Here is a 16,446-nt window from a genome sequence, read left to right as displayed (position 1 = left end):
AAAAATTTTAATAATTTTTTATTATTTTTGTTATTTTTTCTTCGTTATTAATTCATCATACCTTGACGAAAACCCCTTCCTTGTGCCAACGTGCTTGCATAAATAAGTCCCTAATTGATTTACTCTGATTTTCTTTGCGGAATAAAGTGGACTCATTTTGCAAAGTAAAGCTCATATAAAAAAGAGGTTATGTTGCATATTGGGGGTGTGCGTTTGTATGGCAATTTAATTGCTAATCTAGGTAGTGATCAACATTGATTTGTTGCGTGTGATCGAATCGACACAGAAATGTCGCCTATTCAATTAAAGACATGGAAAAATTGTATTCACTTGTAAGTTTTTGATTTTGTATTTTGAAATTTAAATTATTTATAAGTATGTGACTAAGGTTATTATTAGGTTTAAAGAATGAGTATGGATAACTAAATAATGTGTTTCTTTTTATACGAAGATTTTTATAAGGTTAGGTTTATGTAGTTTGATCACTTACATAATTCCAGTTTTTACATTTGCAGTGCAGCATACTTCTTTGATCTTGGAATCATTACAAATTATCTTCTTTTTCTCGCTTTAACTCGTGACTCTTCAAGTTCTTGTTCTAGAGACTTTCTTTTAAGCACTGACATTTTAACCAGTAAGGTATTATCTCTGTAATGAAATGGAATTTATTCAAAGCTTGGCCAAAATATATAAATCCACTTAAAGTAAAAACATTTTATTTTAATTCGATTGAACTATAAGCATTATTTTGATTAAGAGCAGTTCTCAATCAAACAACAATTTATTGTTCCATTTTCTTTATAATTATGTAATTTCAATTAAAAAAGTTTTGTTGATAAAATGCAAACAAGTTAACATAATCTGATTGGTTCTTCTTTTTTTTAAACAATAAAAATAATAATATAGTCATTCTATTTAGACAATTAAATTTAAGGTGTTAACAATACAATTTGTTTTTACAAGGGTTCATCCCGAGTGGTACACTGAGAAAAACATCATTATAATTGTGTTCTTACATTTTAACCTGATTGAATAAATTTCAATTTATTCTTGTGAGTAACTGCATTTGAATATTATACATCGTTATTCTAACATAACCTGTTTTAAGACATAAGAACATACACCAAAAAATTCTGCATTTTGTTGGGAGTTTATAATTTTCTACTTATACAAAAAATTAAAAAGAAAATCTAATTCATATTTCTTTCGAAAAATAAGTCATTTCAATTTCAAATAAAATTTATATAAAATAATTTCGAATAATCAATCCATTAGGTACGGGATATTTTCGATATTAGTTTGTTATATTTTTTAAAATCTTTCAAGCTTTTAAAATTGATATATTGCGCTATTTGTTCGGAATGGACTCCTTAAAACCCGATTCAGAAAAAAGTGGTTGGTGATTTTATTTTTTTTTGTCGTTCTTGACCTCACATATTACTATTTTTTTGTCAGATTCAAAATTGCAAACAAAAATTCCATCAACGCCTAAAACATCTTTGAAAAATAGTGGAATTGTAAGAAATTTTCATTTTTTGTTTGCATTTCAACTTTTTAAAATCTCTTTTTTAATATATTTATTTTTGTATTTAAGGGTGATTCTTCTAATTCAAAAATTCCAACAAAAAGAGAAGTATGTTTTGTTTTATGTTAGGAAAGTTAATTATTTTTTTTTCTCTACGTAAGGTGTCTAAAACTTCAACTACTGATTCCAAAAATGTTATAAGAACTAAAACTAAGAAACAGGAAGTTACATCTTCTTCAGTATCTTTGATGAACTTAAAACTGCCCAAGCCAAGTTCTTTACCCTCAACTAGAAGTTGTTTCAATTCCCATCGAAGTGGTATTAGAAATCAAAGATTTATAATGTGTTGTTCACCTCCTCAGAATTTTTTTTTTTAGTTCAAAGCAAAGAGCAAACACCAAGATTTCAAAGTTCAGACAAAATATCTGAAATTAGTAAAAAAGCTGAAATGGCTTCATTTAAAAGAAAACTTCAATCATATGAAGCTGCTAAAGAAAAACTTCAGAATTCTCAGGTGCTTTAATTTTAACTATTATCCGATCAAAAATTTATAAAACTTTAAATTCTTAGGAGCATTTCATGAGTAAATATAATTTGGTTAAAGATGAACTGCCCAAAGAAGACAGGGACGTAAAACTTATTTGTGTATTCAAAAATAATGAAGGACATTTAATCACAAGAAATCAAACTTCAAAGGTCATTGTGACGTGTGGTAAGCTTCGTTTATATAATAAATATGAAACAGACTTTTTGAAATTGAAACCAAGACGAAATAACAGTCTTTAGAGCTTCTTGTTTTTGGTTTCGAGGCATGTATAAACAATAAATATATGAGAACTGAGGTTTATAGAAACCTGCTTCTTAATATCAAGTTTAAAAGACTGGCAGGTTTTTTGGCTTCAGATCCTATTATAAAAATACTATTATATCATCAACTAATTTTATAGACTCTTTTTAGAAGATTTTAATTGACTCTTTATTCAATCTGTAGAAAGTACTCAATTACATTAATGAAAAGAGCAAACAAAAGAGGTCTTAACTTGAAACCTTGTTCTAAACCAATTTCCACTTCCTCTGATTCCGCTTCATAATTGGTTGAAGTTTTGATTCTTTACCTATTTTATTTAATCACAGATAAAAAGTCATTAGAAGAGCTCAAATCTTCTTGGAAGAACTTTGCTCAACAGAAATTTGAAATGATAGATACCCTTGACAGTTTAACAAGCTCACCAAGAGAAGTAAATAATTATTTTATTCCAAAAAAGGTTGATAATAATAAATAAATATTTCTTTAAAGATTGGTGATACTTTTGTTAAAGAACATGGAGATTTGAAGCTACTTGAGGAAGTGAAAAATAAACTTAAAATTGAAAGAGTAATCTGAACGCATTTTTTTTTTTTTTTATTAATTTGAGTAATTTTAATTTTCTTCCTTTTTAAAAGCAACAATTTTTGGATGATTTTATAAAACAAATTGAAAAACTACAAGCAAGTGATAAGCCCAAAGAACCATCTTCAAATAAAGAACATGAAACTGAGGTTAAAACTCTCTTAGAAGAAGTTAATGTAAGCGTCAAGTAACTTGGGATTTGAATGTTTTATAAATCAATTTTTGTTTGATATGTTAAATATAGACACTTAAGAAAAATCTTGAAGAAAGCCAAACTGAATTGAATAAAAGTAAGAAAATTTATGAGCAAAAATGTAGTATTTTTAAAAAAGAAATCGAAGAAAAAACCAAGAATCAAAGCAAAAAACAAAAGGAGTTCGAAGAGGTTTGTTAATGAAATAAATCATAATAAAATGCTTAAAGTAACTAAACTGTATCATTTCTAAATTTTATAGTTAAAAAAGAAATATGATTGTCTTGAAAATGAACATTCAAACACAAAAGCATTTAGTAAAGAAGTCAGTGAAAAGCTCAGCAAGAAAACACACGAATGGGAAGAGTTTAATCAAAAGTAAGTCCTTTTCAGCTATTTATTGTTTCTTTTCAAAAAAAATCTTTTTCAAAAAAATCAAAGTATGGCAGTTGCCACCCGGGGTCTTCGTAATCAGTCCCATAAAGTCTAAAGAAAAACGTATATAAATAAATATTTGTTTTTAAAGAGAAGTTATAGGTCTTGGATGACAAAAAAACGAACAAATTTAATAAAGTTTTTTGGTATTCCGTTCCGTTGTGAAGATTAATTTGAAGAAAAAATCTACATAGTTACCTAACGTTTAAAATTTGTCATGGAAATTAGATAACCACATCATGGATTGATGCCTTTATTACGAAAAAAGATTGAAATATTTAAGAACTTAAAGTAACTTTTTTTTATTTTTCTCATCAAGAATTATTAAAAAAGACAATTTTGCCAATAATGTCAAAATCTAAAAAAATGTCAGCCAATACCCAAATATTTTAGTATTTGTTAATGTTGATAAAGACTAGTTTATAGATTCTATGGGACAAGATTGACTTGAGGTACCTAAATGTCAAAAAATTGGGTCTCGCAATTCTGTCTGTCTGTATACCAGTGGCGTAGCTAGCCCTGTGGGGGGGCCTGTATCCAAATTATTTTGGGGGGCCCTCCTAACTTTATATAACTAAGCAAGTGTTTATCAACATCTAAAAAAAAAATATTCCATTTTCAAAAAAAAAAAATGTTTTCTGAATTTTATTTGCAATTTATATCTAAGCAATATAGTAAAGTTTTTGTAATAAAAACTTCCTTGAAATTGAATTAGTGGCTTGTAGACCAGTGAAAATAATTTCTGAAACAAAAATTATTAGCAGAAACCCGCATATGCTTTGAAAATTCGATGTCTGAAAAACTTAGCAAACTAGTGCTAGATTCAAACTCATTGTCAAAGGCCACTAGAAAAGTATAATTTTGTTTCTGTGGGAAAAAATTTCGCGTGAATATTACTGTCAATTATGAAAAAATCGATCTTAAAAATCGTAGTTTTGTTTTTTCCATTGTTCTCAATATTTTCTGAAACAAAAGTGTAATTTTTCTACATAGCTTTAACAAATATTTTAATCTAAATAACAGAATTTCATACATTTCAAAAATCAAAAAAAATTGTCGGTAACTTTTTTGATTGAAAAATAATATTTTGATAAAATAACATTTCAAATAGGTAAAAAACATAAAGTAATTTTTAGCCACATTTTGTTAAAATCAAACAATTTTTGTAAGAGATAAGAATCAAAAACCAATAAATCTCATTTTTTCATTTTTCTTAATATTTCTGAGGTTATTTTATAATCCCCCAATTTATTTTTCCCTTTCATATGCCATTTATCCAAACTTTTCCCACAACCCTTATGCTGCTAATAATTTTTTTCAACTTTAGATCGTTATAGAGACAGACAGATGAACATGCGAGACTCACTTTCGTCCTGATTTGCGGGCCTTCGAATTAAAAAAAGTGATTACATGTTGAAGTTGTAGTAGGGGAAAAAAAAAGGCTATGGACGCGAAGTTACATAGACGCATGTAAAAAAAATAATTATCATAACAATTTTAATAATAAAATATTTTAAATTAATAGATTTTAGTGAACGTTTTTGCACGCGTCTTGTGCTCCGTATCTTTGGGGGCCCCTATATCCCGGGGGCCTTGTTACATGGATTCAGCTGATACAGCGCCAGCGGTAGCTACGCCCCTGCTGTATACAAAACCTAATCACCTGAACCGTTTTTCTTCAAAATATCATACCAAATTTATCCAAACAAAATTGTTCAAAAATTATTTATAAAAAATTAAATCAATCAATTTTTTAAACGGTTCTAACGGTTTTGATTTTTTCTTAAATATGCATCTAAATAGAAAAAATCAAATTGTATTATTTTTTTAATACGTTATTTTTGTCCTATGAAAAAAGAATTTTTTAAATTTCTTTTCATATACGAGTACCTACATTCCTACATTTACCAATTTTGTTTACAGTTCTTTTTTTGTATTAAAACAATTTTGCTCTAAGACCAAGTTCGTGCAACACAGTCGTACATTTTATTTTTTGTATTGTTTTTTTTTTTTTTTTTTTGTATAGGATTTACGTAACGTTTTCAAAAAATTACTTACAAAAAAATTGAACTTTTAAATCCAAATTTAGTTGTTCCTAGCCCTGATTTTTCAATCAGTTAGATCAAACGAATTAAGTCAATATAAAAAAGTAGATATGCCTAGGAATAAGCTCTAACTGAGGTTTATCTGACTATTGAAAAATTGCCCCTTAGTTAAAAAAAAACAATAAAACTTTTTTTTTTTAATTTCGTAGAAATCGATTCATTAACTAGTAGGTAGGTGATACAGAAATAAAATAACAAATTGTTTTTGTTTTATTTTTAACGTTAATATTTCAACGATATAACTAAAAAACTAATGCATTAATTTTTTTTTCGTTTACTCCTTAAATGTGTTTTTTCTTCAAAGGCTAAAAATCAGCGCTCATAAGAATGTCAATCTTGAAACAAAAAACAAAGAATTGGAACTCGTAATTGACAAACTGCAAACTGATTTGAAAGTTGCTATGAACTCTGGAAAAGATTCCATTAGAGGTAATTTATTAATTAATATGTCAATTGATTCAATAAAAACATAGCTTCTATTGAATTTAAGATCAAACCTTAAAACTTACCAATGAAATCAATGTCCTTAAAAATCAAGTTATGGCTGTCCAAAAAGAAAAAGAAATTTTTGAAAATGAATCTAAATCATTGAAAAATGTATAGTATTTTATTTTTATTTTATTTTTCCATTTCAATTTCCATCTTTATTCCAAGGAAATTATAAAGCTTCAAAAAATTGAGTCTAAATGTTTGGAGCTTCAAGATCAAGTTACTCAAGCAAATAAGGACAAGCTAAATCTTAATCAAACAATAAGGCAAGTAGTGTACATTTTCTTGCACTTCCTATATAAAATCTTGTTTTTTTTTCATAAAGGGATTTAGAGGCAAAACTTCAGATAAGCCAAAACCAAGTTTTTGTTTCCAAGGATGTTCAAGAAGAGGTTGATTTAAAAATATTTTAGATTTTCTAAGAAAGTTAAACTTCAGTTTTCTTTTTCATATTCACAGCTTAAAAGACTTCAAACAGCTGAAGATTCAAATAATGAAAAAATCAAGACTCTAGAACAAGATCTAATAAAAGCACAATTTCAAGTTAAGAAACTTGAAGAGAAAATTGTTTTAGATGGAAAACTATTGAAAGTTCGTACAGAATTGATTGATTCATTGCAAAAGAAAGAACACTCACAAAAGGTTCGTCTGACAGATCTATTTGCTGAAGTTGGTGAAAAAAATAATGATCTTCAACTGGTAATTAAAATTGTTTTAAAACTTCAAAGTTTTTTTTTTTTGGTACTAAAAAATAAGTCATTAAAATAAATTCTAGAACTCACCATTTCAGATTAAAACTGAAATACTAACGAAAACCGAAGAATTTCAAAATCTCTTTTCGACTTTGAGTGCTAAACAAATTGAATTGACTCGACAAGAGCATATGATCAAATTGTTGCAAGAGAATAATGAGCGAGCTCAAAAATTACGTGTCAGACAAGAAGCTAAAATTGCAAAATTAGAAGAGGAAATTTTTGCATTAAAAAATACTATGTAACTTAAAAAAAAAAAAAACATTATAATATTGGTTATGAATGGGAATTTTTGTTTTCTTAATTACAGTTCGGTCTATCAAGATGCTGTTATTCCTAATAATACTTTGCGGAGAAATCTTGCTATCGTCGAAGCAAGTCGTGATGCTGAATTTACTGATAGCCTTGGCTTTTATGTTGAAGAAAGACGCAAGAAGCGACATATTGATATCAGTGTCAAGAAATATGAAAAATAAATTGAAAAAAAAAAACATTTACGTGTGTGAAAAATAAATATATTGTGTACTTTTATAAATAAATAAAAAAAAAAATACGAAAAATAATTATATAATCTGTGAATTGAATTCCCAAGAAAGAAAGATTATAGAAGAATGATTTTTTATCCTTAAAAAGCTGGTATATTGTGATTTCATAACAAATATCTCAATGACAAAGATTCCAATGTTTTGAAAATTATAATTGAGTTATACACCATCAGACCAGAGAAAAATTTAAAACTTGATTTAGGATTAATAATAACAAGTCTATATTACCAGCAGAGCAGAAAGGGTCAGCTAGTTAACCAATATAAGGAAGATCAAAAGTATTATATAACAATTATATTTATTTCACAAACTATTAAGCAAGCAAAACAATCATTTATAGTACACTTACTTCGTAACAGTCTCATACTATAATTTCCCGCTCTATGAAGCTTGATTAGAATTTAAAAAATAAACAACAATAACTAGAACTTGAACTTGAAATAACAATTTGTCCGCGAGAAACACTCATCGCATTTGTTATTTCATTAATTATTACATTTTGAAATATTATCTTTTAGTTTACATTTCAATGAAAATTCCACAAGCTCATTAGCATTTCATTTCAACCAATTCCTTATAAATTTGATTAATTAATAGCAAACAAAAAACAAAACAAAAAAACTTTTGCAAGAAAGAATCAGCAATATGTTGACCGAATCATATGACCAAATCGACCCCATTTCCATCAAATCATTGTTTTTTTATCAATTACAATCAGAACGGACAGAGAAATACAGAATCACTGCCTCGTAGTGATCCCCATACGTTTTACATTATGAATATAGTCTGAGATATGGTGTTTCATTTAGATTTTATTATGTTTCAAATATCTAAAAAAAAAAAAAGAGCAAAAAATGATGTCCCTTGAATTGATGAGAATCAACAAGAACGAACATTTTTCACCTGCCTCGTAGTAATCCCCATTGTACGTTTTACGTTATGAATATAGTCTGAGATATGGTGTTTCATTTAGATTTGATTATGTTTCAAATATTCTAAAAAAAAGAAAAGCAAAAAATTATGTCCCTTGAATTGATGAGAATCAACAAGAACGAACATTTTTCACCTGAGTCATACATTTATTTCACTTGAATGCCTCTTTTGCATTAAAAATCTTATTGTTTCAGGATTTTCTGAAAATAAAAACATTCTTTTTCAAACTATCATAACAATGCACCCCTTTATCAAAACATAAACATAAAACATCCCTCCATATAGCTCTCCTAGACGGTGTGAAAAATATAAACAATTCAAATTCATTTGTATATCAGCGACGTAATTGATCTCAATTAACGCCATCGTGTCCGCATAAAAGTATATATCTAAATCTCCATAGTACCAATCCAAAACGGAATGTGTGCTCTTCGTCGTCATCAATATTCCAGTGACCGAGCAAAAGCAGAAGCTATGAATGGCTAGCTATATGGACAAATGGCTAATCGCTACAACTGGATGCGGCTAGCCTTTAGTTCCGCAGTAACAATCGGCCAGTTAAGTCGTCGTCATACATATCATCCGCTGTACTTTTCGAAACGCAAACAAAAATTACAAAAAAAAAATCTAGTTACTAAGTGGAAGCACCACCCTACATAACAAAATTGTATTTTTTTTTATTTTACTTCATTCGATTTCTAAGGGTGAACGGGTAACATTTAATTTTTCTGTTGCAATCTTATATTGCTGTGGTCAATCCGTTGGAACGAATTTTTTTTTCTCACCCACACTCTGACTCTGGAGACAAGCAATTTATTTAGTTGAAGCCCTTAAAGTGATACTGAAGGAAAAAGTGTTAATAAAGCATTTTGTGTTTATAAGGTATTTGAGTTTAAAGAAACTTGTATATTGTTTAATTTTATCAGTACAAGTATATACAAAACCCTGTACGTAATGTGTTTTTTTTTAAAGAAAACGAAACAAGACAACAGAAATTAAAAAAAAAAAAACGAAAGCCTGACCTTAGATGGAGAGTTTATTGTTTATTCCGCGTCTTCCTGATAAGCTTAAGGTCTCACAGTCATACAGTGTACATTGAACAATGCCTTATTCAAAAAAATTATAATATTAAGTCAGCACGTTGGACTATTCGATAATATGTTTTCGAATTAAGTTTTGTTTTGCAATTTTAGAGTATCAAAATGAACTAGGAGAATCTTTTAGTGCATTATTTTGACGTATTGAATGCTATCAATGAGCAAAATGTATCCCCATTTTGTATTACTATCAAAAGTGAATTGTTTAAGTTTAACTAATACCTTCAAAAATAAAATAGAGAAGTCCTCCGATATGTTTCTTAAGAAGCTTAATAAATAAATTATAAAGAGAACTAAAATTTCGAAACCATCCCTATGAGAAGCCAACTTATGTGTTGGCTGATAAAAATCAACCAAAACCCAAAAATAGTTAGAAATCAAAATAAAATTAAAAGCATGTCGAATGAAAAACAATGATAATAATTGATTTTAATGGAATATGATGACTTTTGAAATAGAGTTAAAGATTAATTACCTACGCAAGTAGTTAATTTGATGCAAGAATAATTTTTAAAAAATTTTTTTAAGTAACAAAAAAATTAAGTATGTACTTCGATAAAAATATGAAATGTATGGGGTTGTTAAATCTGATAAATCTCCCCCCCCCCCCCCCCCCCCTTGCACATAGCAAAATGATATTTGGCTAAGATTTTGAAGAAATGCTGCTTAGTACATGCAGCACCAGCACAAGACACATTTTTTCTCTGTTAATCCAAAAATATCTTTTAAAGTCTTTAGTGACTTTGTCGCTAGGTATTTACAATGCAATTTTCAAAAATTTAGTGACAACATTTTTTTAGTAACTTTTCAAGCGACCTTTTAGCAAAAACACTTTTTTCTTGCATAAGCTACAAATTTTTCTCCTGGAAAATACTAAAAAAAAAGACATTGGTAGTTTTTTCGTATTTTCATAGACCATTTGCTTTCTGCGGAGTTAAGAATCGACTCTACGAGTAGTTATAGTTTTTAAAAAGTTTGTATGCTGATTCCTAAAAAATAATGTTTTGATCGGTCTAAACTAACATAATTTGATTTCAGTTTTGTTTGCTATTGCTCACTTTGTGTCTTACACCTCATCAATATCATTCGATCAGTTCTTAAAAACAAAAAAATAGTGACTTAAAAAATATTACTTAGAAATATCCCAAGGAAATTCTTTATCTTTTTGATGGTAATGCACCATCTTTTTGAACACTTTGGATCTCAGTAAAGGCCAGTTCTGATTGGTCGTATGACATGTTGTAATGTTTGACCGTCTAGACGATCTCTTATTTTTTGCATTAGATTCTTGCTTTAGTATGAGTTTGCACATTACGATTGTTAGACCAATCATTACTTTATAAAGTAAAATTTGTGTGCCCGGTACCTATCTAAAAGAGGTGAATCTGATTTAGATACTACATAGGTCATGTTTTCTTTGAGCCAGCTTGATACCTCTTTGATCGCCATCGGAAGGAGAGATTAAGATTTAATCTAAACATAATTTTAACATTTACCTCAGCTAAAATTTACTAAGTTACAGCTGTTAACGAAAATATTCAAAGTTAAAAAACTAAAAACTCTATTGTAAGATCACGCTTACTACTCCTCTCATGCATAACAATTTCAATTCCCTGAAAGCATTCAAGGTCACTTTGATGCATTTAACGTTAATAAAATTAAAGACTTTGAAAAAACAAAAACATTTTAATAACTCCTCATGACATTGACATTCGATACAACAACAAAACAAACCGAAGTCATACTCTTATATCATTTGGTTAATTTAAATTATCCAATTGATCAAGAGAGCGCATTCGTTTTCCAATGTTATTTCCTGTGTGTTTATTTTTTCTGACTCTGTTTCATCATTTTTATTAATTTAATATTTTTGTTTTTTTTCTTTTACTTCCATTTTATGAAGATAAATCGAATTAAACTTGTGCTTGACTGGTCAACAATTTATATCAGCAACATCACAGCATCTTCTTTATTTTCGTGAATTAAAATGAATTGGATTATCAAAATAATTTCAATATCAGCAACAATAAATTTGGCGTTGGCGTGTAATCGAATTCCAGTGGGAACAACGGCAGGAAAATCACCAGCTGATGATCGTTATGTTGTTACAATTGGTGGTAATCCACAAAATTTCGAACCAGGACAAAAGTATAATAGTAAGTATAAATAATATTTATTTATTTAAATAATAAATTCTGATTAATGAAAAAAGTACACAAGACCTTTTTTGTAGAACAATCTGTTTTCTACAAGAATATGTCTTATATTATAATTGTCTTGATATTATTATAATTTATCAACATGTTACAAAATTAAGAACAAAAAACGAATTTTTGATGATTTTCTTTAACTTTGGACCTCGAATATCTTTTCAACGGTTAGATAGTAGATACACGAAAAAGTGTATAAGCCCCTTTTTTGTAGACCGTTCAAATTCCTACAAGAATTTGTAAAGTAATTTGATAAAAAGTCGATTGATGAAAAAATGTCTTTTTTTTAATGTAAAAATGGAAAACTGCTAAGCGGAGGATCTTACCATTAATATTAAGAGCTCATATTTGCTGAGTACCTACATTCTAGCGGTGTCTAGCAATCGATTTTACGAAGTATAAAATCAAAAAAAGATATTCGATTTTTTGACCCACCCTTATAAATATAGTTTTATAACTGGAGTTTGATTAAGATCATAGTTACAGGGGCGTACACTACCTTGGGGCAAGCGGGGTACGCCCCGGGGCCCCCGACTGCACTCAGGACCCCCACTGGAGGGAGCCAAATTATGTCATTCAGTGTAATGTAAAATGCATTGGTAGCCACACAATATATATTGATTTGATAAAAAGGTTACCCCAGGGGCCCCAAAAAAAAAATAAACTGTTTTTTTAAAAGAAAAATTATAATTTTATCTTAGGGCCCCAAAAAATATAACTTGAAAAATCTTTGTAACCACAAATAATACATTAGGGGCCCCAAAAAAGCAAAAAACAACTTCAAGCCAGGGTCCTGCAGGGGCCCCAAATGGACTTAAAAAAAAAAATTAAATAAAAAAAAATTGTTTTTAAATTAAATTATATTTGTTGATGGATTACTAAATATTACTTTAGGAGCCCCAAACAAATATTAATTTAAGGCCCCAAAACCTATAAGCACTTAATTTTGAGGCCCCAAAAATAATTTTTCAGGGGCCCCAAAAGAAATAAACTATGTTTGATGATAGAAAATCAAATGTGTACACATTACTTCAGAACAGAGGCCCCAAGAACTATCAATTCTAAGCTTCAAAAATTTTTATTTTAGGGGCCGCTAAATAATTAATTTTAATTTTTCAGGGGCCCCAAAATAAAAAAAATTATGTCTGATGATGAAAAATCAAATATGTTTTTATTACTTCAGAACAGAGGCCCCAAGAACTATCAATTCTAAGCTAAACAAAATTTATTTTGGGGGCCTCTAAATATTTAATTTTAATTTTTCAGGGGCCCCAAAATAAAAAAAATTATGTCTGATGATGAAAAATCAAATATGTTTTTATTACTTCAGAACAGAGGCCCCAAGAACTATCAATTCTAAGCTTCAAAAATTTTTATTTTAGGGGCCGCTAAATATTTAATTTTGGGGGTCCCAAAATTAATTTTTCAGGGGCTTCACAGTAAAAAAAAAATTATGTTTGATGATGGAAAATCAAATATGTACATTTCATAGATCACAATAAACTTTTATAACATTAACATTTTCTTTTCAATAAAACTAACTAATATTTTCCTCTTTTTAGTTTCCCTGACAGCCGTGCAAGGCTACGCATTTATTGGCTTTATGTTAGCCGTAGAAGTAGACGGTAACAGTGGTGCCGATCCAATGCGATTAGGCTACTTTGAAATTGTTGATTTTTCCGAAACGAAATTCAGTGACAAATGCAATAATTTAGTTATGCAAACAAATATGTTGCCCAAGTCTAGGGTAAATGTTGTTTGGACAGCACCGCCACCTGGTAGTGGTTGTGTTCTTATTCGAGCTACTGTAATTGAACATCGAGAAGTTTGGTATATGGACGATGGATTTCTAACTAAGCAATTCTGTGAAGAACAACAGGATGATATTGATAATCAGCCCGCAGTCATGGATCCATGTTGTGCTTGTGATGAAGCAAAATATGAGGTAGAGACTTCGTTAAAGCTTCGAAAGGAACTTTGTTAAATTTATTGAATTTTAGCTAACATTTGAAGGAAAATGGTCACGTCATACACATCCAAAAGATTTTCCAGCGAATAGCTGGAGGACAAGGTTTAGCGATATTATTGGGGCTTCACATACTATAGATTATAGGTTCTGGAGATATGGAGAACAAGCGAGTGAAGGATTGAAAGAAGTTGCTGAACATGGTTCAACGAGAACCTTGGAAAGTGAACTTAAAGAACAGGTTTGTACCAAGAATCCTCCTAAACACAATACTTTATGACGAAAAAGTGTCCTTTTTAGAGCGATCAAATCCGTACAATCATTAAAGCCCGAGGAATTGCCTATCCTAACGTCACGGGCAAGACTTTTGCTGTCTTCCGAGTCGATTCGAAGAATCATTTAATATCTTTAGTGTCCATGATTGATCCATCACCCGATTGGATTGTAGGAGTTTCTGGGTTAGAACTTTGCCTGCCCAATTGTTCATGGGTGGAATATAAGGTTCATAACCTTTATCCCTGGGACACTGGAACAGATGGTGGCCCGTCATATATGTCAGCCGATCAGCCTCAAGTTCCACCCGATGTCATTCGTAGAATCAAGTCAAATTTCCCAAACGATCCACGTTCACCCTTTTACGATCCATCTGGAGCTCCAATGAAACCTTTGGCCCGTTTGCACATCTCTCGTCGGAGGTTGTATGAGAAAAATTGTGAAAACAATGAATGTAAGTTTTTATAGAAGAACTGTTTCAAAACCCAATTTAATGTGATTTTCAATTTTACAGCTGAAAATGATCCAGTCGAATGCTCTACCCATCCATGGGGACGATGGAGTGAATGCAGCACCAAGTGCGGACCAGGTGAACAATATCGAACAAGGGAATTTAAGAATCCTGGAGTAGCTCGCCGTTACAAGTGTCGGAACTCTTTGCGAGAGGAACAAAGCTGCCAGGGTACTAAGTGTGGTGGATTTGATGAGGACGCTGGGGGCGGTGGAGGTGATGATGGTGGATACAGTGCAAGTCCTGAGAATCCAGAATGTGCCTTATCGGATTGGTCGGAATGGTCAAGTTGCAGTGTTACATGTGGCCGAGGAGTTCGCACACAGTCAAGAACATATTTAAATAGGAGGGCGAAGAAAAAGTGTCAGGTAATTCAATTGCATACTTTTAGGCTATATATAATATTGAAAACTGACTTATTATTCTTTGCAGAGCGTTAGTAGAGTAATCCTTCAACGCAATGAAAAGTGTGAAGGAGTTGATTGCGGTGGAGATATCGGCGGAGGAGAAGGAGAGGAAGGTGAACAGGAACCAGAGGAGGGTGAAAATGAAAACCCTTCAGAAGGAGGTGAAAATGAGGAGAACATTCGAACTAGAAACAGATGGGGAGATCGACGTGGATACAAATCTTTAGTTGGGTCCTATGGACAGCAGCAGGAAGAGGAAGAAGAAGTTATACCACCACAATGTAATGTTGCACCTTGGTCCAGTTGGTCACCATGTAGTGAGACCTGTGGTGAAGGTTTTAAAACTCGTGAACGCCAAGTATGGAACAACGATGTAACGTATGGGCTTAAAAAGTCCAACTATGGCAATGATCCTTGTCAAAATATCAAAAAACAAGAAATAGTCAATTGTACAATCAGTCATTGTGACACTATTGTTCCAGACTTTTGTTTCGAAGAACCAGAAGTCGGTCCATGTCGAGGTAGTGATGTGACAACATTTTGGTACTATGACAGCCGGAGTAAGCAATGTGCTTTATTTTTCACCAATTGCTACAATAACAGGAATAAATTTAATTCATCGGAAAAATGTGAAGAAACTTGCAAGGATCGCGATGCAGAACCCTATGGCTTGTCAGTTGAAGACCTTCGTTTGGAGAAAGTCGATTGTGTTGTTTCTGAATGGGTAGCTCATTCGTGTAATGCAACTTGTGGTGATGGAGTGGAAATCAAAACTCGTAAGGTTTTGCGCAGTCCGAAACATGGTGGAAAGCCATGCCCGAGGCGATTGATTCGTATGGAGAAATGTTATAAACATTGTCCAGAAGAAATGATCAATAGACAAAGATTGCAATATACCAGGCCGCCAGAGAATGAATGCAGATATTCAGATTGGTCACCTTGGTCACCATGTACAGCAACTTGTGGTAGTCATTCGGTGAGGCAGCAGACGAGAGTTTTAATAAACACCGAATTAAGTTATAAGTGTAGGGAGAGGGTAAGAATAGAAAAATGCATTGTGATGCCTTGTTTAATAAGCGAGAACTGTCGGGGGCCATATTGTTAGAATATTATTAAAATTAAAATAGTTTGAAAAATACATGGAAGTTGTTTTAATTTGAATTGTGGTAAAAGTGCTATAGAAAATTGTGATGATTGAAATCCATTACACGCTCCAAAGACAAAGTAATTATAAAAAATTCATCTTGTTTCTGAGTTCCATGGTTTCAAATTATGTTTCAAAGCATTTTTCCCAGCCTATTGTTAGTGTAAGAGATTGAGTTTTTGGTGTTGAGCTTTATATCTTTACTAATTTCGAAGTCTAACCTCTAACGGGAACACTCTCTTGTAATAGAAAAATCATCTTCAGACTATAAAAGAACTTTTCCAAACCGCTCTCGCTGCGGCCTGTGTGTAAACTCACAAAAAATGATAGGTAGATTCACTTTACGCCAAAACTATTAATAGGGCATTTTTTTAAGACCTGTTCACTGTTAACTCATATCCACAGACATCTGCCTGCGAATGTAAGAAAAAAATATGTTTGGATGCCAATAACTCAACAACCAGACCTCCA

General features: G+C 30.8%; 2 protein-coding genes across 6 annotated transcripts; both read left to right on the top strand.

Moving 5' to 3' along the window:
* Positions 1 to 1,220: 1,220 nt before the first annotated feature.
* LOC129918577 (CAP-Gly domain-containing linker protein 1) lies at positions 1,221 to 7,389 on the top strand. 5 transcript variants are annotated; one of them, XM_055999189.1, is made up of 18 exons: positions 1,221 to 1,392; positions 1,456 to 1,517; positions 1,595 to 1,633; positions 1,687 to 1,843; positions 1,903 to 2,039; positions 2,096 to 2,237; positions 2,660 to 2,763; positions 2,823 to 2,900; positions 2,969 to 3,091; positions 3,160 to 3,300; positions 3,371 to 3,486; positions 5,953 to 6,077; positions 6,139 to 6,245; positions 6,303 to 6,403; positions 6,463 to 6,529; positions 6,597 to 6,836; positions 6,913 to 7,130; positions 7,200 to 7,389. In XM_055999189.1, the coding sequence occupies exons 1-18, from the start codon at positions 1,362 to 1,364 to the stop codon at positions 7,363 to 7,365; spliced, it is 2,154 nt and encodes a 717-aa protein (XP_055855164.1). In that variant the 5' UTR covers positions 1,221 to 1,361; the 3' UTR covers positions 7,366 to 7,389. The 5 variants fall into 5 exon arrangements, with proteins under 5 accessions (XP_055855164.1, XP_055855165.1, XP_055855163.1 ...); XM_055999190.1 differs by having other exon boundaries at positions 1,221 to 1,395; positions 6,315 to 6,403; XM_055999188.1 differs by having other exon boundaries at positions 1,221 to 1,395.
* A 1,494-nt stretch (positions 7,390 to 8,883) lies between these two features.
* On the top strand, positions 8,884 to 15,969 carry LOC129918760 (spondin-1). The gene is made up of 7 exons (XM_055999472.1): positions 8,884 to 9,249; positions 11,368 to 11,620; positions 13,237 to 13,619; positions 13,675 to 13,881; positions 13,941 to 14,367; positions 14,428 to 14,792; positions 14,857 to 15,969. The coding sequence occupies exons 2-7, from the start codon at positions 11,452 to 11,454 to the stop codon at positions 15,934 to 15,936; spliced, it is 2,631 nt and encodes an 876-aa protein (XP_055855447.1). The 5' UTR covers positions 8,884 to 9,249; positions 11,368 to 11,451; the 3' UTR covers positions 15,937 to 15,969.
* Positions 15,970 to 16,446: the final 477 nt, after the last annotated feature.

This window comes from Episyrphus balteatus, chromosome 4 (assembly GCF_945859705.1).
Source record: "Episyrphus balteatus chromosome 4, idEpiBalt1.1, whole genome shotgun sequence".
Lineage (NCBI taxonomy): Eukaryota > Metazoa > Arthropoda > Insecta > Diptera > Syrphidae > Episyrphus > Episyrphus balteatus.
Note: the sequence above shows the minus strand (reverse complement) of the source record. Positions and strands in the feature narration are given on the sequence as shown.